At 40.9% G+C, this 27395-nt stretch overlaps 1 protein-coding gene and 1 long non-coding RNA gene across 3 annotated transcripts in view; both read left to right on the top strand.

The window, feature by feature from the left end:
- Positions 1-27395, top strand: part of LOC133273976 (uncharacterized) — a 929536-nt gene that overhangs the window by 606463 nt on the left and 295678 nt on the right. The gene's annotated exons all lie outside the window — the stretch shown is intronic.
- The window catches only part of CNTNAP5 (contactin associated protein family member 5), a 299193-nt gene continuing 288862 nt past the window's right edge, over positions 17065-27395 (top strand). For both annotated transcript variants that reach the window (XM_061462659.1, XM_061462576.1), the window contains exons 1-2: positions 17065-17300; positions 17552-18030. In XM_061462659.1, coding sequence (XP_061318643.1) covers positions 17955-18030 — 76 coding nt within the window. In that variant the 5' untranslated portion in view covers positions 17065-17300; positions 17552-17954. The remainder of the gene's footprint in view (positions 17301-17551; positions 18031-27395) is intronic.

Genomic DNA, 27395 nt, shown 5'->3' with positions numbered 1-27395 from the left:
AAAATCCTCCTAAATTATTTGCATCTGCTGTCTACTACCTTTCTCTGTGCAGCAGGCAAGTAGTCATTAGTTCTGCTGTACAAATGGTTAGATTTCTACTGAAAAAGGCTTTAAGACAGAGTGATTTCTTGAGTTGCTGAACATCTGCAGTTACATCGACTGGAAGTGGAGTGAGAAGTGCTCAGTTTTTTTGGAAACTGTGCCTGTCAGGAGTTAAGGGCAGAAGCTACAGAGTGCTGCTGTAACCTTTGGATTTTCCCCTGCTGCTGACTCTCCCTTTGGAGAAAAACACCACAGGGCCCATGACAGGATTAGCTTGTGCCATCCTCTCTTTTTCAGATGTTTGCTGCTCTCATACCACCTCTTCAGTATCTGCAGTAGATCTTAATAGGCTTTTATTGACTTGCCAGAGCATTTCCTATAAAAAAATGCTGTGTTGGTTCTTTCACACTCACTTGAAAAGAGCATTCTAAAATTTCATAAAATTACTTCAAGGGAAAGAAAATTGTTTTGAAATAGCAAACTTTTCTGTGTGAAAACATCCTCAGAAGAGTTCATATTAACATCATCAATTTAAAACTTCCCAATTTCTGCGTGCTGATATAAAAAAAAAATGTATTTTTAATTTTCCTTTTTCTTGCAAATAGAAAGCAATAGAAATCACAGTATTTTCTGCAGGAGGAATATTCAGGGTTGAGTATTTTTTAAAACAACTATGTGCAGTTTAAGCAGAAATCTAGAACAGCAAAGATTATTTTGAACCCTAATTGCAAATGGGAATGACCTAACATTAAAGCTTATTTAGCAACCCCAAGAGAACTCTGTATTCACAGTAAAGGTGGGCTTGTGTCTTGCTCTCTCAGACTAATGCCTTCTGCACACTTACCACATAGAAGTGCTTTGTTTGTTTGCTTCCTTCCTTTTTTTTTTTTTTTTAGTATTTTATAGAGGATTGCTCAGAGAATAAAGCCTCTTAGCTTTCTGTGAAGATGCAGCTTCTTCCCAGTGTTTCTAGAAGTGTTTCAGTTTTAAATAAGAGGGAACAGGAGGATGGTCTGAAGAAAGGAGAGAGTCTTACTAGACCTGGTGCAAACAGGGCTGCAACAGCTCTGTTGAGAAAGCTTATACCTGTGTAAATACATACACACAAGCAAACACATAGAGGTATTACTCAGGTTAGCAAGAGCTGTGATTGTTCATGGAAGTCAGTGGAGGACAAGAAGTGCTTGTGAAGCAGCTCTTCACAGTTTTATGCTTCGTCAAAACCAGAGCATGAAAAGCACTTGGTTTCTGCTCCTCCAAGTATCTTTTCTGCTTCTGGAAAAAATATCACATCTTACTACCCTGACTGCCATCACTTCTTTGTAATGAATCCCATTATGTGGTGGTAAATAAACTGATTCTTCTATTGCCTACTCCACCAAAATAATAGCACAGGTTTTCAGAGGACCAAAAGACATGCGGATCACTGTTTTCAGTTCTGCCCTGCAAATAGGTGAATGCTGGAGATGAACTGTGGTTTACCGTAAAGAAATTAATGGATATGTACATTTAAGCTGGCAAAACTAATCTTCTAAGATGCTTTGCATGCTATAAACCATAGATTTATGTGAAGTGACTCATATGTCAACCATTGAACCCCTTAAGCTAGAAAAGCAACAAAAACAATCAGAGGACCCCGAGTACAGTTCTCTAGGTAGTTTGTTCCATTTACTTATTCTGAAATAGATCAAAATCTTCTCTTGTTTTTTTCTGAGAAATGCTTTTGTTTTTAAAAAAGAACTCTCAGGAAGGCATGAATTGGCCTTGCTGTATGGCTCTGTTCAAGTCTTGAAAGATGTCCATCTAGAACCACTAAAAAGCTTAAATGGACAGAAGTGGAATTGTTTAGTTATGTTGTGTTTCAAAAGTAATTTTCAAATTTCAAAAGTTGTGTTACAAGTCTTATGAGGAGTGGCTGGCAGAACTGAGGTTGGTTAGCATGGAGAAAAGGGGGCTCAGGGGAGATCTTATTAGTCTCTACAACTACCTGAAAGGAGGTTGTAGTGAGATGGGGGTTGGTCTCTTCTTCCAAGTACCAAGTGATAGCACAAGAAGATATGGCATCATATTGCATCAGGAGAGGTTTAGGTTGGATATTATGAAAAATTTCTTCACTGAAAGGGTTGTCAAGCACTGGAACAGACTGCCCAAGGAAGTAGTTGTGTCATCACCCCTAGAAGTATTTAAAAGTCATGTAGATGTGGCACTTTGGGATGTGATTGCACTTTATGATCTTATTGGTCTTTTCTAACCTAAATGGTTTTATGACTCTAAAAAATTAAAACCAACATTTCTTCAGCTTCTTTCCTTTATAACAGCACATTATTAAAAGAAAGCTACCTTCTTCCCCAATAAATATCTATTCTTTTGGTCAGATTTTGCTTTATGTATTTATTTTCATTTTTATTTACACTTATTGTCAACAGTGTGACAAATGGCAGCATGACATGGAGATGGACATTTGAAATTATTAAGACTCCGTACATGAAAGGTTTGAGCAACATGAGATTTGGTACATAAAATGCTAACTCCTTCCCTCTAGCCTTCTCTATCCTAACTGAACCCCATTTCAGGCCCATCAATTTCAGATGGCATCACGGATGCATGCTGAACTTGGACTTAATTTTCTGGGGATGAAATATAGCTTATATACACCTAGGACATGGAGCCTGAAAATCATAAGTTAGATCTTGCATCAAAAATTATGACAGAATAAGGTGGGGAAACAGGGATTGCAACATAGACTCGGTTGCCCTGAAGTGTACTCTAGCTTTTGAGCCACTGTAGTTATATCTACACTGAAATAGTGAGGAAAGCTCAAGACATGCTTAGTTCTTGGATTCTGTAACTTCAGTGCACACTGACAGCTGCAGCCCTGCTGTAAGTTGCAGTGTCCAGTGCTGTGCTAATGCAGAGCTGGACATATGCTGTTGGACTGAGTTTTGTGCTTTGCTCTAATGTCCTGCTCTACCCAGATCACATGTGAGGGAGAGCTTTTGGAGGCATTGATTATCTTCAGGCTCCTCTCTAACAAGAGCTTATCTTAAGTCCATCCCTGAGGAGTGGGAAGTCTAGGGAGAGGCAAGAGACTTCTCGTCCTAACAGCCACACTAGGAGAGATGGTGAAATAACCTACTCTCCTGGGTTCAGCAGTAGCAGTCATTTTTCTCCTTCTTAGTAGCTGGTGCAGTGCTGTGTTTTTGACTCTCAGCCTGGGAACAATGCTGATAGCACCAATGTTTTTAGTTGTTCAGTAATTTTTATGCTGACCAAGGAGTTTCTGAGTCTCATGCTCTGCCAGGGAGGAGGGAAAGCCAGGAGGAAGCAGAGACAGGACACCTGACCCAAACTGACCAAAGACGTATTCCATACCACAGCACGTCATGCCCAGTATATATAAACTTGAGGCAGTTACCCGGAAGGGCTAGATCACTGCTTGGGTCAGGCTGGGTATCGGTTGGCGGGTGGTGAGTGGTTGTATTCTCTTCCCTTGTTATTTCCCTTATCACTATTATTATTGGTGGTAGCAGCAATGGTTTGTGTTATACCTTAGTTACTGGACTGCTCTTATCTCAACCCGTGGGAGCTGCATTCATTTGATTCTCCTGCCCATCCCTCCGGGAGCAGGGAGAGAAAGTAGGGGGAGTGAGTGAGGGGCTGCATGGCTCTGGGTTGCTGTCTGGGCATAAACCACGACACCTCCACAGCTGCTCTCCACTAGCCAAGAAATCCTGTAGATGATTTTTTGCTTTGGTTGTTTTAAAATACCTTGTACTATCTGAACTCTAACACAGCCAGAGATTTGCTTTTACATCTTCAAAGCACTGTGCAAGCATCATATACTTCTCACAAAACTCTTATGAAGGTGATGTATTGTATATGAATTATTCCCCACTAACCATAAGAGAGGGGAGGCTTTAAAGAACTAATGTCTTATACCTATTGATCTTTCTGTATGAAACCTTTATTATCAGTGTACTATTTGTATCACTGCATTGCCAAAAAAGCTCCAGCCAAGATCTGTGTCCTGTTGTGCCAAGCACAGCCTTATGTAGTAGATCTTGTCAGCTTCTTCCAAAACAGCTTTCAGGTTATAATGAAAAGAGGGGTGAGGAGAGAATCAGAAACAGAAAGCAAAGAGGTTGATATGCTTTAAATAATGTAGCTGGCTACCAGAAAGGCAGTGGGCTACCACAAGGGCTGCTTTATAGCAGACCATGAGCCTCTTTCAAGGCTGGCTACCGTCTAACTTACTGTTGCTCATAAAATATAATGAGACTGTCAACAGCAACCCCAGCCTGTACCCTGAAAAAGCTAGTCTTTTCCTCCAATATTAGCATGATAATCCTGAGATATACCCTGCAGTCTTTAAACAGTAGTAGAATTAAGTTGTGTATCATCCTTGGAAGCAGGAAAAAAATAATAAAGTGTGAAAATGCATTTTAAATATTAAAAAGCAAAATATTTGAAAAACATAGAAAAAGACAAGGGGGAAAAAAGGCTTTTAGTGTTTTGGTTTTTTTTTCCAGATAGATTGCAAATAATTGTTTTATGCAAAGTCAGATAAATCTAATTGCAATGGCTAACAGACTATTGTTGTAATCTTTAAAAAACCCTCAGAGAATCCCTGCTCAAACTCCATTTAGTGTTTTTGGTTTTGCATTACTGGTTCATCCTACGTACTATCACAGCACATATCATGCCTGCAATTTCAAGCCTTATTAAAATAATCGTTTTTATCCAGAACGGAGAGCTGTTACTTACCACTAGAAATATATTATTAGCTCATCCTAACTAAATCGCTCATTCCTCCCCAGTAGAAGTTAGATCCCTGTCAACATTTCATTATTACCTCTAACATTTTGAGTAGCTCTGTAATTATATAGAATTTTCCTGGTAGTTTTTTTTTAAGAAATAATAGGTGAAAAAATCTATCTTATCTTTTCTATGTGGAATATGAAGTCCATAATGGAAGAGGAAAATGTATGCAGGAAAAGGAGGTATATTTCACATTCTAATTCATCCATCAAAAAAAGATGTATATATTTGTGAGACGGAAATATGGGTGAAGTCCTCATATTAATCAACTTAATTCAGTGGAATTACAATGGGCCTCAGATCTTTGGAAGAGGTGCTGCAAAAATCCTTTTGCCCCTGTAGTTTCAGTTTAATGCACACAGAGACATTGCTCCAAAACAGACTACAAACTGATTCAGGAAAAACATTAAAAACATTTAATAGAAAAGAGGGGTAGGGAGGGGAAGGTTTCTAGAAGAACAGTGTGCAGAAGATCCACAGTGGTGAGCAGGTATTTCTCAAGGTGAGAGTTAAGCTAACAAAAGTCATAGAGAAGGATGCGGCATTCCAGTCTGACCTCTATGATGGCTGACATTAACAGGGCTTTCTGGTAAGGCTATTCTTAATGGTTTGGTTTGTTTTATGCCTATTTTACTTTTTTTCTATTTTTCTCTTGTATTAGTATATCTGACTTAACATTTTCACCCAGAAGTATTTGCGCTAGGGAAGTATTGCTATGTAGTATAGTTTTTTTTTCTCATTTGCTGCAATTTGTGCTTCTGTTTGGTTTCTGCACAAGTGTGACTCCTATGACATCCTAAAAAGCTGCCAGAGGAAGCTTAAGATGGCAAGATAAGAAGAGAGATGCGGTGTTGTTTAGTCACAGCCATTTAATACACAGATGCACTAGGGTATGTGCATCAGGGTAATGCAGCAGTATGAGACATCTGCATGGAGCACACATTTTCAAGCCTTGTACCCTTCTGGGAAGGTAGTAATTGGCCAAATAGGAAACCCTACAATTTTTAAAACAGCACTATATGCCCATTTTTAGGCAGCTGAGTCCCACCCAAAGAGCCTTTATGAGATAGAAAAAAAACACCTCATCAAATAGAAAAGAGTGATAGCAAATACACACAGCAAATAGCAAATACATTTCAACATATATACAGATGAAATATGAAAGCACTAGGCCAGATGAATCTAATCTGTGGTTGCTTCACTGTCATAAACCAGCCATAGATCAAGAAGACGAGGTTGTAGGGAAATCTCTCATAGAGAGCTTTGAGCATTTTAGCCATTGGCTTTAGCCCTGCAGCTATCAGCAATATTTCCTCCGTGCAGCTAGATACATAGCCTGCCCTCCATTTTTTAAATCAAGGGCAGACAGTGACAGGTGAAGATAGGTTTGTAAAGATAGTAATAAGAAAACAACATGTAAAGCAATGGAAAAAGAGTGAGTAGGAAAATTACCCAGAGTGGGATAAAAATGTTTATTCCATACTGGAGAATACAAAGGAAAACTAAAGATAGCAGAGCTCCCACCAAAGCTCTCTAAGCCTGGAGGAGCTCCAATGGAAAAGTCAGAAATCAAAGACAGAAAAAATGTGGAAAGTACAATAGACTTTCAGGGAAGAAAGAAGCAATTAAAGGGAACACCAGTTTCAATAAGGAAAAAAAACAAACCAAACCAAAACCAAACCCAAACCAAACCAAAGCAAAACTAAAACAACCACCCAGCCAAACAAAAAAACACAAACAAAAAAACCAAAACAACCAAACAAATCAACAACAAAGAAAAAAACACTAAAGCCAATATACAAAACCAAACCACATTACTGATGATTTTAGGAACCATATAAGAGCTAAAGAGACTGCGAGGAATGGCATAATTTGGTGGCACATGACCTGACTGGTTCATGAGCTACTTGAGAAGGAAAAAAGGTATTGATACAGTGATAAGAAGAAAGTGAATGAGAAAGAAAGTGGTGAAAAGGATTCACACAGGAAAGAACAGGAAGAAATCGTGGAACATAAGAGAGTTGTTTAGCCGTTTTCTATCTAGACAAAGGGACAGCAATAATTTGCAGCAAGATGCAACACTTCCCCGGGATGCAATTTCTGTGACTGCATATCTTCACAATTACAATCTCCATCATGATTTCTTTACAAGTGGGAAAATGGCATGGAAGGGAGGCTCTTTAGTGCACCAGGCTTCCTGACATCAGCAAAGTAACATTCACAGTATATAACAAACATGACTATAACCTACCACTGCGATGCCTGCCTACCTTACCACCCACACAAAGAACTTGCATGCCATTTGAAATGAAATTCTCCTGATATTTTCAGCTTCTCTTCCAACAAAGAATATATCTGTTTGCTTATTAAAAGACTTAAAAAATCTCAACAAAGACTTTATTTGTTTTAAACGTTTGCACACTGGGGTATCTCAGGACCAAAAATAATCCTAATAAATAAAAGAAAAAAAGAACTAGCCTAGCATGGCATGGTGACAGAAATGACAGAGCAGCAAAGCATTGTGTCAGAGAGATGGAAGGTTTCAAAAGGAAAAACATAAAGGTGCCTCCAGGTTTATCCAAGTCTATTTTTTTCTTTGAGAACTGTAATTACAGTACAAGATTTCTTCTTGAATGTCTGCAGGGGGTTTGGAGGGTTTTTTTCCTTCCCCTTCTTGACAGCACCTCCTGCTGACATCAGACCGACAGTCATTACACTTTCCTAGTAATGTCAATAAAAAACTTACCAGATATATTTTTGCGTTGTATAGCTCATCTGGACTTAAACAGAGAAATCCACAGCTAGCAGAAAGCTCAAGAACTTCACAATGATCATGCAATCTCCTGTTCCATTAAAACAACTGTTTATCTTCACAAAATTATATAACAGGGAAGGAAAACACATAATTTAGTAATTCAGCAGGGTGGGAAGAAGTAAATAGTGTAAAAAAAAGTATTTTAAAATAATAATTATTAAATATTAAATAATTTAATTAAATAATTTATATTTAATAATAAGTAAGAAAAATAAAAGTATAAAAAAAAGTATTAAGAAATGTAAACCAATATAGAACTTGTGGCCAAACTCTGATCTTTCTTATATTCAGGGTATTCTGGAATTGGAGGATGTTTCCTGCCCATTTTTGCTGTAAGAAAATTAGGTTCTGCACATGGGGAAAAGGAAGCTTGCTAAACAAGCCACCAACAAAACCCCATTAAAATCAAACAGCTTTGATTTTACAAATGATTTTTAACATCTATGATGGGGTTTAGTTCAGGCTCTTTCAGACCACTCTGACACGCAAGGGATCCCTTGTTCAACACTTACTGAGGATGTTGCATGATGTCCTCTCAAACTTAGTCTCTTGATAACCAGATAGACAAAACTTTTCTTTTGAAAGTGTCTTTCTCACACCCGCTTTATGGTTTATGCTTTATGATTTGTCATCACAGATATAGATTATGGAGTGTAATTAAGGTAAGATCCTTAAGGAATACAGGGCTAGGAATCACTTTCTGATTTCAAGTGTTGGTGTTGCCATAGAACGAGATATGTAGAGAGATGTGTGTATGCAGCACTAAACAACAGCACTAAACTACAACACTAAAAAAAAGGAAAAATGACTGAAAAACTATAAAGATTAGTGCAGAATTATAAAAGAAATCCATTTGCTCCATGTCTTCATTTGATGTTTTCATTTGTATCACTATGAGACAAGCTAACACAAGATCCCCAGAGGTAATAAATCCTGATTTCTCTAGGTAGTTTAAAATTATATAAAACCTTTAGAACTTGTCTTCTGTGTTTTATTTTAGCACCATATGAAATCTAGCTGATGAAAATCAGCATTAAAATTAGGTGGACCTATGTACAGTTCCATCGGGGGAAGCTGTAACCCAGAAAGTTTAAGAAGTAGTTTTCAAAATAGCAGATCGCAAGGGCAACATGTTATATTCAGCAGGTTTGGGATTTGAATAATTATCAGAGAGGAGGTCCTCTGGAAATCTTAGGTACCAGAAGCATAAACTAGAGTCACGGCATATCACCTAACAAGCACCTAACAATATCACAATTTTATCTTGACCTTTCATTTCAATCACTGTCCAGGTGATAGAAAGGACAAGGATTCATCTACATATAGCCAGATATAATTTGTTAAGGACCCCTTTTTCCCCTCGACACTGACCAATAATTAAATTCCTAAGAAATACATTTTCTGATTTAGGACCAAAATTAAATGGTCCATTCTTTAATTTAAAAAGATTTTAAACCTTCAAAGCTGACACCACTAGGTTTTAGTTTTGCTAAAATCACTGATGTGAATTGGTAGCAATTTCTGTGAGATACCTCAATAATGCAATCATCTCGAGTGAATGTGTCAGCAGACAACTATATCCACTTAACAAAATGGATGTATCAGTAATGCTAATCTACAGAATGCAGCTCCAGTAACATGTTTTTGTGAAAAAAAATTAACCCTCCATGCTCCTAAGCTCTTTGTAACTCTTATTTCCTTTTCTCATTGCGACATTTTGCACACTGATGTGCTTGCAGACTACTATACTACTCTCTAATGGTTTACTATGGTAATATTATGCAAACATCCAAACCCTTCATAGCGAGATCAGGACTACCACACATATACATATAGACAAGGAAGAAGGCACCTGTTTCCAAAAAGCTTGTGATCTAAATGGACACAAAGGTAGATACAAAAAGAAAGTGGAAGATAATGATTATAGTGGGTTGCAGTCACTGCTTAGCTTTTGTCAAGGAGAACCTGATGGAAAGAATGCATCACGTTCACCCCTAATCTGCTTTCACTAGTTTTGCAACATTAGGGATATTTATATTGGGGAATAATTTCACTTGTATCACTTAGACATTCGTATGTCTTTGTCTGACAGCCTTTCAAAGCTTTATTTATCAGTGTTTCATGCAAACAGTTAAAAGCAGTGAAGCTGGAATTATGTGATCATTGTCATAAAGCGAACAGTATATTGCATCTTGTTTATCCATCTGTCATAATGACACTATGGGAATTGAGCTGCTTATAATAAGTGCAATTACATAAGTGGTACTAACACACGTAGAGGATGCATACAGCTAATTTCCACATTTTCTTCTTCATATTAGACAATGCTAAAGGTTTCTAGGTGGCACATCTGAGTTCTTGTGGCCTTCCTGTCACTGCTGAGATTCTCTGCTGCCTGAATCTGTCGGCAATGAGCATCTTAACCCCTAAGGTGGAGAAACAAAGTCAAGTAAGGTGTTTATGCTGTACTTACTTTGCTGCCTGGATCTGGATAAGATTTGAGTCATATGCTGTTGTCCCACATGACTATCATTCTATTGAGTTGTTACACTTATGAAACTCATTTGCAAACTGAAAAAGAGAGGTATTAGAGGACATAGATTCTAGTTAAGAAAGCAAAGACAATTTGGGCTAACCTCCTGGATCTGCCACACTTTCTCTGTGGTTTAATTCTGTCTTCTGACGCTGGATACATCTCTGTAACCTTTGAAAGTGAGCCTGAATACAGTCTCAAGCTTAAACTCATCTTCAAACTGTGTGGATGACAGGTTAAAGTCTGGGGTTTTGGTGAGCTCCAAGGCATGGCTTGCTCAACTTCACCCCTTCGTCTTCAGCCCTGCACACACCCAAAAAGGCCTTCCTTCATGTGAGCTCAATGAAATCTCTGTAGTTTGTTTCTATTTTCTGCCTGAACCTCAATTGATTCAACACACATCTGAGAAGCGAACAGAAAGTTTGAATGGCTGGGATTTTTCCCTCTTGATGGGAACGTCATGGGATTTGTTTGCTCTAGTTTAAACTACGTTCAGGCATAAAAACTTTCAATGGTGAAGTCTGATGTTTTCCTTACCCTGGCTGAAATTCACAACGTCATGCAAGTATAGGTAATTACCCTTAGAACAAGAGAAAAACAGCCTCTAAGAGTCAGAAAAATAAGTGCATCAAATAGGATTTTTTATTTTGACTTAGTTTTGATAGTGGTTGCTGAAAATAACTGATTTTTTTTTATTTTTTTTTTTACTAATGCAAAATACATTGATTGCAAAAACCATCTGAATATTCACCCCTCTACATAGCTACATTATGTTAATATTCTCACATTGTCAGCAGATCTTTACCGAGTAGGAGGGATTCATTAACTCCTGTGTAATCTGCAATCTAGACTGGCAGAAAGCAGAGTCTTCCTATACCTCAAGCTGGCTCAAGTCAGAAGTAAGACAAGTGTGTCTGACTCAGGTCTGCACATTGTGGTATAATCAGCTATCCCTCACAGAGTTAAAACCACTTTACTTTGAAAAGGCAGTGGTGGGTCTACTTGGAATTGTTTCATTCTGATGCAAATGCTTCCCCTTCCTAGAGGAAATAAACATTTTTAGTCAGTAAGTATGAAATAAATGGATCTCCTAGTGAGGGGTGAGTTTACCTTGTTCGATTTGCTGTTTCACACATTTTTCTCTGTGTGTATATCTGCCTGTGTATACATATATACATATGTATACATGTATGAATACCTGTGCATACAATGTAACATATATATGGGGATTTTCATAGTTTAATCCAGACTAACTTCCACACCAGCCCTCAGCAAGGACTTGCCAAAAGCAGTCAATGATACTGTGATTAAGGAACCTCTATTAATCCCGTTTTCTGTTCCATGTCATTCAAAAAATATGACAACATTAGTGTTAGAAACACAGGTTTTTGTAAAAACATGGGCCCAAGACTCTGAATCTCCTGTGCCTATGCTGAGAAGTGAGCAATACAGGAATGCTCAGGACCTGCTTTTCCTCCAGGATTAAACCTAGAAATTCTGATGGCTTCTGAAAGAAAGTACATTCATTTCTTCCTCTTTTTCAGGGAAGTCTAAATTACAGTCTTGCCTTCCATTATGCTCATTTGGCTCCTTCTGTATGATAATTACAGCAAGGTTAAAAATGACCTAATGATTGCATTAGTTTCCACACAACTTTCCTCTTTTCACTCCTCTCCAACCTCTATCCATAATAGAGATTAGTGAAGGACAAGCAGGAAAGTAAAAAAGAATGCCTGAATATAGGTTGTCATACCCAGCCCAGCTATTGCTAATAATAATTTTCTGAGTGCTAGCACTGGATGAGCCATTTGTCACGAATGATTTATTTGATGAAATTAGCTCTCTTTTTCACTCCTTGCAAACTTTCTCTGCAAAATGATGGAGACATTCAAAGTTGTTCATTATGTATTTAGGCCCAGGTGATTGTTTCTCTCCTCAAGCATGAGACTATAGGCTAGTGGTACATTGGGATGGAAGTGTTCGATAGAGACTAATGATTTTGAATGCCTCTCCTTTTAACTGTCCTTTTTGGACAGACAGATCATGACACAGCAGGTAAAGGCCCAAATCATTCTGAAAAATTGCCCCTTAAGGGATACCTTGGTTGTTCATGCAAAATCACTAATTGCTTCTGAAAAATCTATCCCAGTGACCATTGTCATTACTCACATCAGTGACATGGCAGATATTATAATTCTGTGACTGAATGACTGAATCTCTGCAAAATGGAGACTTGATACTGACTAATGAATGACAAATAAAGCTGCCTTCTTTACATATGCAAATACATATTCATACAGATAACGTTGTCTCCCTTCTGACTTTGGGTCTGAACTGGAATGTCTGTCAAACACAGTTTTTGTGTTAAAATGCCTTCCCAACTTCTGTCATTTATTTTTTTTTTTTTTTTAATCCTCTAGTTTGCCTTGAAGTTTCTAAGTACTGTAAGGAAAGACTCTGGGCTTTGACCTCATCTGGGACTCATAGTTCTTATTACATTATGTTCCCATTAGACAGCTGTTCTCCAAGGATTACATCTATCCTATGCCATCTAACTGTCCAGGGACCCTTTTATGGGTTTCTTCATTCTAATTTATGTGGCTTCAAAAGGAGGGTGGGGAGAGAGAAAATTCATTTCTTAGTGTATGAGTTCTCTCTTCAGGTCTGATTGTGGTTGATGAGATCACAGGAATGGGTTTTGCATTTATGCCAACACCTCATGAAGTTCATCCTTCCATTGGACAATGGCGGAGGGCTGGTTCTGGGACAGGAAATATGCCAGGATGACAGTACATTTTAGTAAGAATAGGGTATTGCTCAGAGACAACAGTGGCTGGCCCAGCTGGTGCTGACCACTGTATTTGGTGGGGAACCATCACAGACAGCTGACTATGGACCATGCCCTCTCTGACCTCTTTGTCCTGTCACTGGAATTAACCAGGGAGGAGTGTATCCGATGTAAGGCCTATTGAAGTCTTTAGGTAGTTTGTAGCCATAGCCATTGGTACTATTATTTAGTCTGGTGATTGATCTTTTAAGTCCAGTAGCTGTATCTGCCCATGATTGACATAAATGTCTTCATAGGCAGACAAGGTAATGTAATGAAAGCCGTAATACCAGCAGACAGTGGTAAAATAATGTAGGGAAAAGCAATGGGAAGGAAAAGGTGATTGTAGTTCTTTGTCTTCCAATAATCACTGCACAGCTTGACATCTGATTTCTTTCACCCTAATCTCAGCATGCATTTCAAAAATGCTACTGGCCATTGGATTATCCCAGCAGATCATTAGATTTTCTTATCTGCCAGACTTAGGTATGCTGTGGAACTATCCAAGGATAATGAGCAGCCTGCTGTTGCACTCACCTGTTTGGGGTCAATGTGTTTTGTGAAAGCTTTCCACATATTCTTTCTAATGAATGAGTCCTTTCTTTCTATAGGGGAGAACTCTAAGAAAAAAAAAACAAAAACAAAAACAACCCTTTAGGTTTCTTTTTTTTTTACATGACCTTTAGGTTTTTTTATAAGAAACATGATATTTTCCAAATTCCTGGTTCTCAACAGGAAACAGCAACAGGTGATCCAAAACCTACATACAGTGAAGTATATGGTAGTATGTGCTCTTCAAAATTAATATACATAAGTGTAAAGAATATACATATTCTCCTTCCCTGAATGCTATAGGGTTGGGGTCAGTCATAAAGCTTCCAGCTGCAATTACCCAAACATCTGGATTGATTGTATTCATGGGTTAAATATTATTGCTTCTAGTGGCAAACTCAGTATGGGTTATAGCGGTATTAATGCTTTTTTGCATTGGTTTACTGTTTCTAGGAAAGAAAACAAGTTTATCTGATCACAGATGAAGATTTAAATTAAAAAGCTTTCTCCTTCAAAAATACATACCCTTATTTCCCTAGTGGCATCCAGCTTTTCCTGCTCTTTCTTATGTGTTCATGTCCTTCTGTTGCTCTCCTATTCATATTCTCTCATCTAAGTCCCACAAATGGTTCCTTCTGCCCAAATAATAAGGCTCCAGACTGGTAGAACAAACTTGGATAGGACACTGAGGCTAAAAAACTAAATGCTGAATTTCAGCTACTTGTTGCTTGCACTGTCAAGCCATTAATACTGTGACAGGAACACCTACTGGTCTAATGCTGCCTGTCTTCCTCTCCCCATCGTGCAGGTCATCTATTGCTTGTGTCCTGAGCAGCATTAATATGGGCACTTGGCTGCCACTGGGGAGGAGTAGAATTGAATGCCCATGTTAGGTTTTCTCACGCAGAACTAATGGACCCCTTCCTATACAGCCCCAGATGACCTAATCATGATCTACATTGCTTCTGAAATTACAAAGGTGCTCACATGATCATCATGACTGCAGACTCTGAACATATGCCAGAAGTTAGGATATTTCTTCTCCTGCCATCTGTATGTGATGAAGTAGTATGTGTTCCCCTTGTGTAACAAACAGGGAATGAATATTGAGTGACTGTGTCAAAAGGGTATAACCAAGATGTGTCAAAGAAGAGGTGAGAATTTAAAAGAAAGATCTCGGGGCCTTCACTCTTAAGGTTAGCTTTGCTTTCATCGAAGAGGAGAAAACGTGCCACAGTGAAAGGAGGAGTTAGAAAGGAGTTACCACTATACATGTAACAAAACCTTCACTCATTGCCAAGGCTTGAACTGCCTTCAGTAGCAACCATCACAGTCATTTTGAATAAAGTCCAGATACACTAAAACTAAATCAACAACTGAGTTTTCCCAAAACCCAGGGTGCTCAGATCTGTGTCTGAGGATGAGCCATACTTTTTGTCTGAACAGCTTTAATAGTGATTAATAAATTTACCCTAATAAAAATCTTGCTGGCAAAAAAATCTTGCTGGCAAAACCCCCTTAAACCTGACATTATTTACATAATTTCCTGCAACAAACAGCTGCGTAGCCCTCCACTCCAGTCATAACTTCTCAGTTGTAGTGCTCCTGCACCCAAACATTCACAAATCTTAAGGCACCTACCTGGCATTTATGATACAAATGAGCTTATGGGAGAGATAGGTCTCACAAGCGTGATTTGAAAACCAGTGGTGTACTTGGGGTCCAGATCCTGCAGTCAGATCCATATTGGTAACCACTGGGATGCACTGCAGGATTGGGCTCATATTTACTGACAGCTTTTAATTAGTCTGCATAGCTCATTTCCACATCTGCTTTCCTATAAACAAGCCACTAATTAGTTCAGTGAGTCAGTTACAAAGTGAACCAATGTGCCAGATAGTTTAAAGAGACACTGAAAATATTTGAAACAGTCCATTTAATCTTAATCATTTTTTTAAAAGGAAAGCATAAAAAAAGCATCCCATATTTAATCTCCTTATTCTGAATTCCTCTGCTAATTTCAGAACACATAGTTGCAAAGTTGTGACTGTGTCAAAGACTTGTGTGTCTCTAGAGCAAATCCACTCTAGCTTTAAGCTTTCTGATATATTCTACTGCTTAGCTTTACTCAAGTGGTAGCTCTGGAAGCACTGCTAGCACTTCTAAAGCTTGATTATTCACCTGAAAAAGTCAAGTTAATAACATAATTTTCTCAATACTCCAGCCTCGTGGCCTAATGTGTCAAAGCAATACAGTTCTTAGCTTCTGGGCCAGAGCTTTGTATATGATCAGTATGGGGAAGATGAGCTGTTTCTGACTAGGATCAGAAAACTTGAAGGTTTCCCTCACCCACTGAGGGAAATGAGCACACCTCACTCCCTTCAAAAACAGGCCTGCATAGAGAAAGTGTCTGTGCCCTTACACTAACATCTCCTGGGTGATTATTTGAACACCTTTCTCAGGGCCTTTGGAGGAGAAAGCAGATACCTCATGTAGATGCATTATCCTTGGACTGACTCTTACCCCTAGTTTCCAAAAGTCTCACTGGGCTCACATGTAAGTGAAGCACAGAGCAACTGGGTCAGGTCTTTCATGAGCAAAGATGAAACCTTGGTGTGTGCAGCCTTGGTGTGCATGGTATTTAAAGGCAAAAGCAACAGATTTGGAGAGCTCATTAGGCTTTTAAGTTCCTCCTAAGTCTTAGTTTTGTCTGGCTAAATCCCCTATTGACTCTGACTGAAAGCCTCAGTGCTAGGCAGCCTTCCTCCCTGTTAACCTTGTGTCACTTGTGTCACTTGTAACAACAGAAGGTGAAATAATAAGGTCATTTTTTAAACATGGATTTTTGCTTTCCAGGCTGAGTGTCCCTTTAAAGCTAAGATGTCCCCCGACACCTCTCTTTGATACAGTATGTAATAGCTAAGCATAATGTCTTTCTTCCACCCTCCTTACTTTTTAATATAAGGCTTACTACATGCTGGCAATTTAAACTTCCACTCTCCATTGGCAAATTAGGATGGCTTTGGTGAACAGTCTGTTTCTTTTGATTACTCCTCACAATTGTAAGGGATTATGGCTGAGGACCAGCCACTTTCCCCCTACCCCCCAAAGACTTCAATGGTCCAAACACACTCTCCTTGCAGACTACAGAGGAATCACTAATGCAATTTTGACCTTTGATGCAGCACTCTATTGATGCTGGGAGATGCCGCATTAAAGCAACAAGGTGAGATCTCAGCAGTGATTAAGCTAGAGCTCCTGAGAGGACATGTACCCTCCGTGTGTGCAGGTGCGCAGGAGGCAGCCAGGCATGGCCCAAGGTGTCAACTCAGGGAACTCTCCAGAAGGCTGTTTCTCAAACTCTGCTTCTCTGTACTGGCATTCTGGAAGACTATCACAGCCTGCTCAGCCGCTGAGCAGTCGGCTAATCAATCCGTCATGAAATCCGGATTTGCCAAACATCGCCCTCTCCAGCCGGGAGCGGAATGCAGCCACAGGGTGCGGGTCTGGTCCGGTCCACAGCCCTGGAGCCGCTTCCGTTTGCGTGCTGGGAGGGCTCGGCGAGGAGGCTCTGGACCCCCCGCGGGAGGAGAGGGGATCAAGCGTCTGCCCCGTCGGAGGCACCATGCCTACTGCCTGGGGATGAGGCTGAGCTCCGGGACCAGGACTGCAGCCGGTCGGGCTGTGCCGGCACTATATGTGCCGTGATATAGGTGTATATTTTAATTATGTGTATGTAAGTATGTAACGTATGTATTCAAAAGCAAACAAACAACTGAGCTGGGTGCTCTTTAAAATGTTTCATCCACAGCAGTACCTAAAGAAGGGGAAAGGGGGGTGAGGGGAAGAAGGAGAAAAAAAAGAAGACGAAGATTTCATTTTATTTGCCTTTTTTTTTTATTATTTTTCCCTCTTGGCATCTGATTTACTCCGTGACTCTGATGCTTATCAACAACGCGTGAAGATTGCAATAAAGATCCTCCCTGGGAGGCGAGGAGGAGTGACTTCCAGGGGGCTGGGCGGAGGTGGAGAGCAGAGAGGCTCTCGCCTATAAGGAGGTGCCCAGCGCCCGGCTGCTGTTTCCCGGCCGGAGCTCGCAAGGTGAATCGCAGCGGCAGCAGCCGGGGGAGCCGCCTCGGCTCGGGAGCTGCTGTCGGCGCTTGGAGCGGCTCCTCTGAGAACCGCGGATGAGAGTCCCTCGGCCGATCCTGGCCCCACTTCCCCCTTAGCCAGGACTGCCTGCCTGCCTGGATGCTGAATGGTGTAAATGAGAGGAGGAAAAGGGAGCGCACACAAGCTGGGAGGCTCTCGGAGTCCGGGACCGGAGGAGACAGGCGGGCGGCTAGCTTTTTCCTCCGGGGCTGAACATGGATTCCGAAGTCCTCGGGGGCTTCACTCTGCTGCTCTTCAGTTTTTGGCATCTGGGATTAACTGCACCAAACTGTGAGTAAAAGGAGCGCAAGGGGTTGTCTGGGGCTGGGGGGAGGGTGGTGTCAGGGAGAGATGGGAAAAAAGTCCCTGGAAATGGGGGTTATTGCAGCGTGACCTCTAAGAAAGTTAGCGCTGCTCCGGTTTGCTGATGGAGCTTAGAAATGCACAGTTGCGGCCAGATTAACAGATTGCTCGCCACCGTCCTCCCGGTGCGGATGCGGACGTGAGCGGGAGCTGCTGGAGCCTGCAACAAGCCGTTTACCGGTTTCCTCTCCCTCACAGTTTTCCGCCCTTCCTCCGGCCGCCTTGTTCTGCGTCCACTGGTGCTGGCTCTGGGACAGGGCCGGAGCTGCGCGGCTCTGCTCGCCGGGCTGGCAGGGGTCGGTCCTTTCCGCATGGGTCGGGGGTGCGGGATTTTTCGGGTGCAGCCATGCTCCAACCCGGCGGAGTTGCGCTGGCGGCACTGGGAATCCTCCCTTGTCCCAGCCAGTGCCGTCGGTTCCCACGGGCGTGGCGCGGTCGTGGGGCGTGCTCTTTGTCCCCGCTTCCCCCACAGCAGCCCAGCTGGAAAATACCTGTTCGCTCCCTCTTCTTCGGGAATCCCTTCGTAAGTTTCCTGAGTATTGTTGCTGGCACTATGGGTGGTGCCAGCGGAGTCTGTCCCCGCAGGCAGGAGCCTTCCCTGCCACTGGGTTTTGCCATGCCTTGGGGGCGGGCACCAGCGGGGGCTCTCCGGGAGCTTCGGCAAGCTCTGTGCAGTCGGCCACCTTCTGCACTGGTGGGCCTTGTAGCCCGGAGGCTCCATGCCCTGCCCACCCCCGAGAAAGCAGAGAATACTGGAGGCAGCAGAGCAGAGCCGAGCCCCGCCGTGCGCGGCCTCCCTCGCGGATGCGGCCCGTCGGGCGGCGCTGGGCGGGCAAGGGCCCCACCAGGGCGCTGTGGACGCTAGAGGGCGCTGTTGCTCTGCCGGCTGCCCCGCGGCCGGCTGCCCCGCGGCCGGCTGCCCCGCGGCCGGCTGCCCCGCGGCCGGCTGCCCCGCGGCCGGCTGCCCCGCGGCCGGCTGCCCCGCGGCCGGCTGCCCCGCGGCCGGCTGCCCCCTCGTTCCCGCTGGGAAGCGGTGCCAAAGGAGCTGGCGTTGAACCTTTCTCTATAGCCTTCTTTTTTTTTCTTCACCTTTTCTTAATTTTCAGTCAATTAAATCACGGTTAATATGTTTTAATAATGTTCACGTATACTAAATGGCAGGCGATTTAAAGCTGAGGCTTATCATTACTGATGCAGTCATAAAGTTAATTCCTAATGCTTAAAAAGAAACTCTGCATTAATGAGTTTTACTATTTCATGGGTGACAGTTTAATTTCCCAGTGCCAATAAACATTTCTATTGAGTACACACTGCTTCCTAAATATTTAGGAGTCAATATTTTTAAAGCATAATGATCAATGATTTTATTATACTGTACAGATTTTACTTATTAATTGAGCAATGAATTAGCATGGAATCAGCTGTAAGTGCTTTCCCAGGAGCTGAGTGAAGGAGCCTGTGAATCTGTAACAGCTACAAGTTCCCTAGGAACCTTGTTAGGTTTGCATGTGAAGGTATCTGTGTGTGTGCATGGACCTCAGTAATTGCATCCAGTATGAAAATTCATCACCTTCTTAAATAAATCATCTCTGCATGCTGGAGCTCAGGGAAGCTGTGCTCTTTTCCTCAGTTTTGGGCTAAGAAAGCTTATATATGGGGAACAATGTTCAATGTTATGTGCCTGTAAGTAGTATCCTGAAGTATATTTAAATGGCTGCATAAAAGTGTCATTGCTTGTAAGGATTACTGAGCTCCTGGATAGCCAGTAAACTTTCCAAAAGAAGTTACCAAATTCCCCAAATGGGAAGCTTGAGGGAGCCTGATGTCAGAAGCTGAGGTCCTTGTATCTGAAAGCCAAAGAGCAAATAGGAAAGCGCTGCTTCTGTGCCTTTGTCCATTTGAACAGTTTGGCCAAAGGAACCTCATTCAGATGCCTGTACCCGTACATTTACCATGGCTGCAACAGCCTTGTTTCTGACAGGTTTTGCAAGCAAGAACAGAACCAGGAACAGGATTTTCAGTGTGCAAAGGAGTATGCTTCTGGGAGGAAGAATGCAGCTTAGTTTTCTTTCTAATATTTAGCCTGTCATTAATCTGTTGGGTTTTTTTCTTGCTTCTGAATTAGGCAGCTCTTAAAAATTATACTCCTCTCACTTAGTTCCTGTACAGTAAAAGTCCTAAGTCAAAAGCTTCCCCACTGCTGAGGTATTTGATTCCAATTTCCTCTTTGGTAATTGTTTTTAATCAAACAAAAAATTGCTAAAGAATCTGCTTTGAAAAACAGCTAAGGGCTAGGGGTCAGTACACATCATTAGAAAGATCAAAATTAGCAAATGCTAATAAAACAGAAGAAATTCTTCCCACTTTGCTTTCCGCAATATTTTATTGCATTAGGTAAATAGAGTGGCAATAGGATTTGTCCCCAGGATACTAATTACTAGAAAATTAATAAATGGCCATGTACATAACACTGGAAATATGGTGCATATGATGTCTGGGGGAACAGAAATGTCTACATTTATCAGGCAGACAAGGAGACACAAAGCCTTGCCTGCTATATAACAAATTAGTTGCCCTTTAGCAGCATATTCTGTGATCTGGAAACATTAGTAGCTTCGGTAAGTCTGGACTTTCCATTGTTGAATTCATTCTTCTTTTCCCTCCCCTTTTTTATTTTTTTTTTTCTGATTTAAAGTTGGAGAGAGAAGGAAATAGTGAAAATATGGAAAGAGAAATGAACTTGTGTTTTTCCTGACCCTTTTGACCTAGCAGTTCAGGGCTAGTTCACAGCTGCGGAAAAACACTGCAGGAGCATTTCTGGTTACTGATTGTCCACCTGGTGTGGTGGTGTTTACGTCAGAAATTTTTCCTTTTATCATTTTGCACATTGTGGTCCCCTCCCTCTTATTTATATCTTTCTTGATTGACTTTTCTTGTAAGGCCAGAAAGATGTAACATATTAAAAAAACCTCCTGGAGAAGTGGCCACTTTTAACTCCCATTGTGAAAGTTATGCTCAGAATGATTGTGTTTCTGTTTCTGAATACAGCCTCTTCATCCTCCCACAGAATCAGTGCATTTATTATCCCAGCTCATTAGCACTTATTACCTGATTATGGGACTTTCAAACCTTGCACTTAGATCTATCTGGTCATGTGTGTTAGCTGAAGCTGCAGAAATGCAACATGCAGTGCCAACAGATCTCAGGTTGAACTTATTGAAACACATGGTCAAAGTAGGGTTCACTACTCCGCAGTAGAATTAGGTGTGGTCTTACAGAATGCTGTCTTTAATAACTACTCAGTTAAAAGGTACATGTTGTGTGTCTGTATTTCTGTTTATTTTGAAATGGGGAAAAAATTAAGAAAACATAACATTTCTTGCTCAAGGAAACTAGGCACTGAAAGTGTTCTTTCTGATTTTGGTACTCTTCTGCAGTGATCTAAATTGATGGTAGCTGTGCTGGAGTTGGACAAGTGTAAGTGGAAACTTACAGAGAAAATTCAGTTCTGGGTACTCGAGGCCATCAAGATTAGTAGGCCTATCTGGGACTTGTAACAGCATGTATGAGACCTGTCAGGTCAGCAGTGGTAAAGACGAGGTCTCTTAAACAGTGACCTTTCTATCCATGTGGTCAGAAATACTACACTAAGTTTTTAAGAGATCTGCTGAAATAGGTAGAATATTGATCATCTGATCTCAGTTTGTGGCTCATTTGCTTGCACACTGAGTAAAGGGGGTCAGACATATCTGACTCTGGTACTTAAATGTTTTTTACAAGAGCATAGTTTTTAGACCTTCTTTCCCTCTTTTAGTTCCATATGGGGAGAAAAAACCTACAAATTTTAGTTTTTCTTGTGCCTTCAGATGCCACAAGAAATGATACAGATTAATGATATTTGAGAGAAAGGCTGTGAATGACCCACTGCCAGTCATTGTTGTTCTTGCACTGTCTGTCATTATCTAGCTTTCAATCAGTTTAACTCAATTAGCATTCCTTGACTTTGCATCAGTCTTAAAGCTGGTCTTTGCATAGACTACAGCAGTCCTTGGATTCTGCATCCACTAAGCAGATGGCATAGCCAGCTAACAGTAATCTCTCCAGGGTTGTTATCATCTCAGTACCAGGTCTGCTTGGACAATTTATTTTCCTCTGTTTTCTTAATGTCAGGCAAATGAAGCAGGATTTTTTACATAAGTTAACAGCAAGTACAAATTATTTTGTTTTCAAATGTGCTGGTACATTTGTACAAAATATAGACTTCAAGTGGAAAATACGGTGATTCTAGGTAGAGCAACCCACTTCTGAAGCTCTCCCAGCACATGGCATGTAGAGGCTTCTGCCAGCACCCCAGCAAGTGTAGGACTGATGAATGTTTTTTAATCACTGTAATGATTCCTTTACCAATTGGAAACTGAGGCAGTGTGTCGTAAGCAAGCCTAGAGATAGATTCTCACACGGATTGCACATTTATCTAAAATGAGTCCTTTGGGATCAGTTGGGTTGATCCCATATGGTGTGATCATGTCCCATTCTCTGTTATTAGTTTATATCCATATTTGCCCTGTAATGGTTTCTAAGTCTGTAGATGGCTCCTCATTTCCTTTTCCCCCCACTCCCTTTTCTCTGCTGCTATTTGACGCAAGTGGAATTCGGGTAGCTGGATACTGAAATGAGTAAGAATCTGAAGGCAGTGTGAGTGTGGGATAGCATTTATTTATTTTTTGCCCCCAAAATGCATTTTCTATGAATGTGACAGGTTTCAGCTGGCTTGACAAAGTTGGTCTTTCTTGCCCTCCCTGCCCCTCCCATTCTGAAAGGGATGAGAATGGCAGAAACACAGAACTGCAGGTGTATCTGCCAGCATCACGCGTGACAAAGGCTCTGTAGATGCATTTGCTTTCCCTTAGCCTACCAGCCCCCAGAGTCCTACCAAGTGTTTGGGGGAGAGGGATGTCTATATAGGGCACCAAGTAATCTGCTGTGCTTATTTTTAAAATAACTGACTGTGCTGGGTTTTTCTGCTCCCAGAATTGGGGGAAAGATAGTCTGGTCCTGCATCATTCACTTTTTCAGACTGCTGCTGTCTTACTGACAAAAGGACCACATTTTCATCATCTCTGTAGGATCTGGTTTTTGCTGGACGTGCGTCTTCTGGGTCTATCCAGAAAAGAAGGGTGCAAAAGAGAAAAGAACTGGTTTAACATTTTCTTTCTCCTCAGCAAGAGGGACATGGAGTGATATGGGTTTCTTCATTCTTAACTAAGTTGTCTCTGCTTAAACAAAGAAAGAGGAGAAAAGAATAGTGAAATTCTGATGTAATGAAAGTTTAAAATTACAAGCTATTCTTAGAGGCTTTGAATGCATCACTTGGTAAAGCTGTAAGCATCAGTAGACCTATTAGCATGTCTCTGTAGAGTCAGAGCAAAACGAGAATTTTTTTGTACACAGTGCTGGACTGTCATAATTGATAATTAATTTCCCTGTATTAATCTTGTATCTGAATTTTATAATTGCCCTCTACAGATTCTTGTGGGCTGATAATACCATCTGTTCATGGAATCAATGCAGCTGAGAATGTTTTAAATTATGAAAACAATGCAATATAGAATCTAGAAGAAAAAGAGATGCCAAAACATTAATTTATTTCTTTTTAATTAATTGCTTTAGTAAGCAGTTAAAAGAAAGGTAGTTCTTAGTGTGGTGATGTAACTGCCTTTCTAAATAAATATGCAGAAAGTATTTCAGATTTTGGCTTGCATTTGCTCCAAAAATAAAGGAAAGTAGCTTAGTAAGTGAGCATGAAGCCATTTGCAAGTGTCATGAAGGATCTTTCCTATCTATATTCCAGGAGAGGAAATCCCATTTTTCTGTCTGTGTTTTGCCTCTGCAGGGTAGTAGCTCTTTCTCTATATTCTTACAAACATATGATGGAACATAGATAACTTGGTTCATTTTCTACAAGAATTTGTGCTTGGAGATTATCAACACAGATTCTGAATAAAGCAGTGGAAGCCTGCATGAAACTACCCATTTACAATACTAAACAGGTATTAGAGTACTGATTGGTTTAATTATTATTGTAGTTTGTAACCTGTGAATTAAAAGCTTAAAAATTGATTTTTTTTGAATGTACAATTGTAGTACTTTAGCTAAAAATAAGATACAGAGCTCAGAGGGACAGAATGTTTTTTCTAGGTAATGGTAGTTTTTATTTTACCCTGTGTTTCTCTACCATAATAAGGAACTCGCCAGTGTTCAACCTCTCCAATACAACCTCAGAGGTGTCAACCCGCATAGGCATTGAATATCCCCAGATATCAGATGTGTGCTACAGACAGGACAACAGGATGTGGTGAGTTCATGGACATCTATGATAAAAATGTTTGTTTCTTCCATGCCAAAAGTAGTCTGTGGAAGTAATTTTGAAAGATATGCTTGTTCTGCTCTTTGTTAGACACTGTGTATTTGGTGATTGCTTCCTGGTTGGGCAGAAGGTTTTAGTGTTAGAAAGAAATGACAAGAAATTAATCAAATGGCCAAAGCGACACAGTCTCTTTCTGTATCAGTGACAATAGATCAGCATAACTTTCTTCCTGATCATATATGCACGTGCCAAATCAGACAGAGGAGTCAGACTTGGAGTCAGACCCCTTGAGGCGATGTGTCACAGATCAGAGGAAGTTTCTGGTGAACCAGGGTGCAAATGGGGGTTTAAGTGAGCTAGTAGATTTTCCTCTCAGTTTGAGTCTAATTGGAACTGGGTTTGGATTACAGCTGCTTGATGATTTCTGTTTTGTCATGAATGGTGATTACTTAAGTTGCTGGATTTAAAGTAACATTCACCAATAGCACTGATTGAAGATTTGGATGTTGTTTCAGATCCAGAATTGTGTTGGTGTGCTTGTATTGGGCCTGGAAAGTCTAGATTTCTGACCATAGAGGTTGGCTTATCAATGGGTTGGATGTAGGTGCTGGAGGCTTTCTAGGAAGAGTCTCTGACTTCCCTCCTGTCCTGGTCAACATCAGACACATTACACCAGTGATTAGCTTATAACAGGCCAACACTGTCCATGCTGTACAGCACACCCCCAGATTTGAGGTTAAGGGGTATCTTTAATGAGCATTACTGTTAGTGGTGGAGAATTGACTCGGAGCAGCCCTGTGGAGAAGGACTTGGGGGTGTTGGTTGACGAGAAACTGGACATGAGCTGGCAGGGTGTGCTCACAGCCCAGAAAGCCAACTGTATCCTGGGCTACATCAAAAGGAGAGTGACCAGTAGGTTGAAGGAGGTGATCCTGCCCCTCTGCTCTTCTCTTGGGAGACATCACTTGGACTATTGTATTGGAACTGTTGGAGCAAGTCCCGAGGAGAGCCACAAGGATGACCAGGGGACTCAAGCAACTCCTATATGAAGACAGGCTTCAAGAGTTGGGGCTTTTCAGCCTGGAGAAGAGAAGGCTGCTTGGAGACCTCATAGCAGCCTTCCAGTATCTGAAAGGGGCCTAGAAGGATGCTGGAGAGGGACTCTTCATCAAGGACTGTAGCGATTGGACAAGGGATGATGGGTTTAAACTAAAACAGGGGAAGTTTTTGTTAGATATAAAAGGAAGTTCTTTACTGTAAGGGTGATGAGGCACTGGAAGAGGTTGCCCAAGGAAGCTGTGAATGCTCCATCCCTGGTGGTGTTCAAGGCCAGGTTGGATGAAGCCTTGGGTGAGATGGTTTAGTGTGAGGTGTCCCTGCCCATGGCAGGGGGGTTGAAACTAGATGATCTTAAGGTCCTTTCCAATCCTAACCTTTCTATGATTCTACATGGATTCCCAAGGGAAAGCTAAAAGCTAACTTTGTAATTGCTCATTCTATGCCATTCTATACTATAAAAAGTTTTTAGTGGCTAGTGTTAATGTACTCTTTTCCAAACTGTCAATTGCCTGGGATTGTGTGATCTTTATGGGGTAAAAGAGCATAACATTGCAGTGGGGGACACTGCACTCTTTTCAGCCCAGTACTCAGAAATATTCAACAGGTATTCAGCAACAGTGGAAACTGCAATGAATAACTATGGTATCATTCTGGGGAATGCTTCCCTTTTGACATTGGTAATTAGAGTTTAGCATAGAGCTCCGATGCATGAAAAAGAATGGTATTCAATACTAACCATTGTGGCACAGTAGCAATTGGATTGGAAAGGAAATAAATGTGTTTTCATTCTGTTTTATTGTGTGTATTGTGAAGGATTGAGTGTTGGCCCTTAGGAATTTTGGAGCATAAATTTTTCTTCTAAAACTATTCAATGTACTGTGTTGCCAATATAGTAGCAAATAATAATAATTTTCAAATGGGTAGAATCCTTTCTTCGTTCCCAGCTGGGCAATAAGGAGCTGATAAATGCTGTGCTGGCTGTATAAAAATTGGCACCTTCCATTTACTTCTGCTTTAAATGGTGAGGCATTGTTCCTCTATGACAATGGTTCTTCAATGATGACAGCTCGTCAGCAGTCCAGCAACAGAGACAAATACCTTGTGATCTGTGTCACCAGTGACATAACTATTGTCATTCCCGTATTAGTTCAGTGATATCTCTATATGTTTGGGCCTAAATTGCTCCCATTTCTGATGTAGATACTATGAACCATTGTTCTCTGTCCTCCTTCCACGTCATGAAAACAACCTACTGAGATTAATAAGGCCATTTTCTTCTTTCCTTTCATGCAAATTTATCACAGGAGCAGCAGAGGAAATGTCTTTTTTTTACTAGAGAATAGGTGTGTGTCTGTAAATAAGGAAAGCAGCAGGCAATGGAGTCTGTTCTGTGTAGGGGAAGAAGGGATGTCACAAAGGACCTTCTTCGAGTTTCCCATTACTAGTGGCAGCTTCCTAATATCCTTTATCTCGAAGAGGAGGTCTGAATTAATGGGCCAAGTGAGTCATCAGTGAACCGTTAGGAGTAACACACTCATTTGTAGTAATCAGGATTGATTTATGAATAGGACAAAAGGGACTAAATATGTTATGAAAATTCATGTTGTAGATTCCCCCCCCTATGAATAATTCATTGTCTAATATCCATGAAAACAAAAACAGTGTGCACATAAGAACCCGTTAAACAAGTTAATCCTACAAATGGCTGAACACAGAGAAAATCAGCTTTTGTTTTAAAAGGTAGATTTACTCAAATCTTCTCTAATTTTATTTGCCAGTGGGGTATAATTTAAGTCAAACAAGTTAGAAGCGTTACTTGCTGTATGAAGGTCTAAATATTTAATAGACTATGAGCAGTGCCTGCCCC

This window comes from Pezoporus flaviventris, unplaced genomic scaffold (assembly GCF_033815535.1).
Source record: "Pezoporus flaviventris isolate CSIRO_AGI_PZ_B2104156 unplaced genomic scaffold, CSIRO_AGI_Pfla_v1 ptg000001l, whole genome shotgun sequence".
Taxonomy (NCBI): Eukaryota; Metazoa; Chordata; class Aves; order Psittaciformes; family Psittacidae; genus Pezoporus; species Pezoporus flaviventris.
Note: the sequence above shows the minus strand (reverse complement) of the source record. Positions and strands in the feature narration are given on the sequence as shown.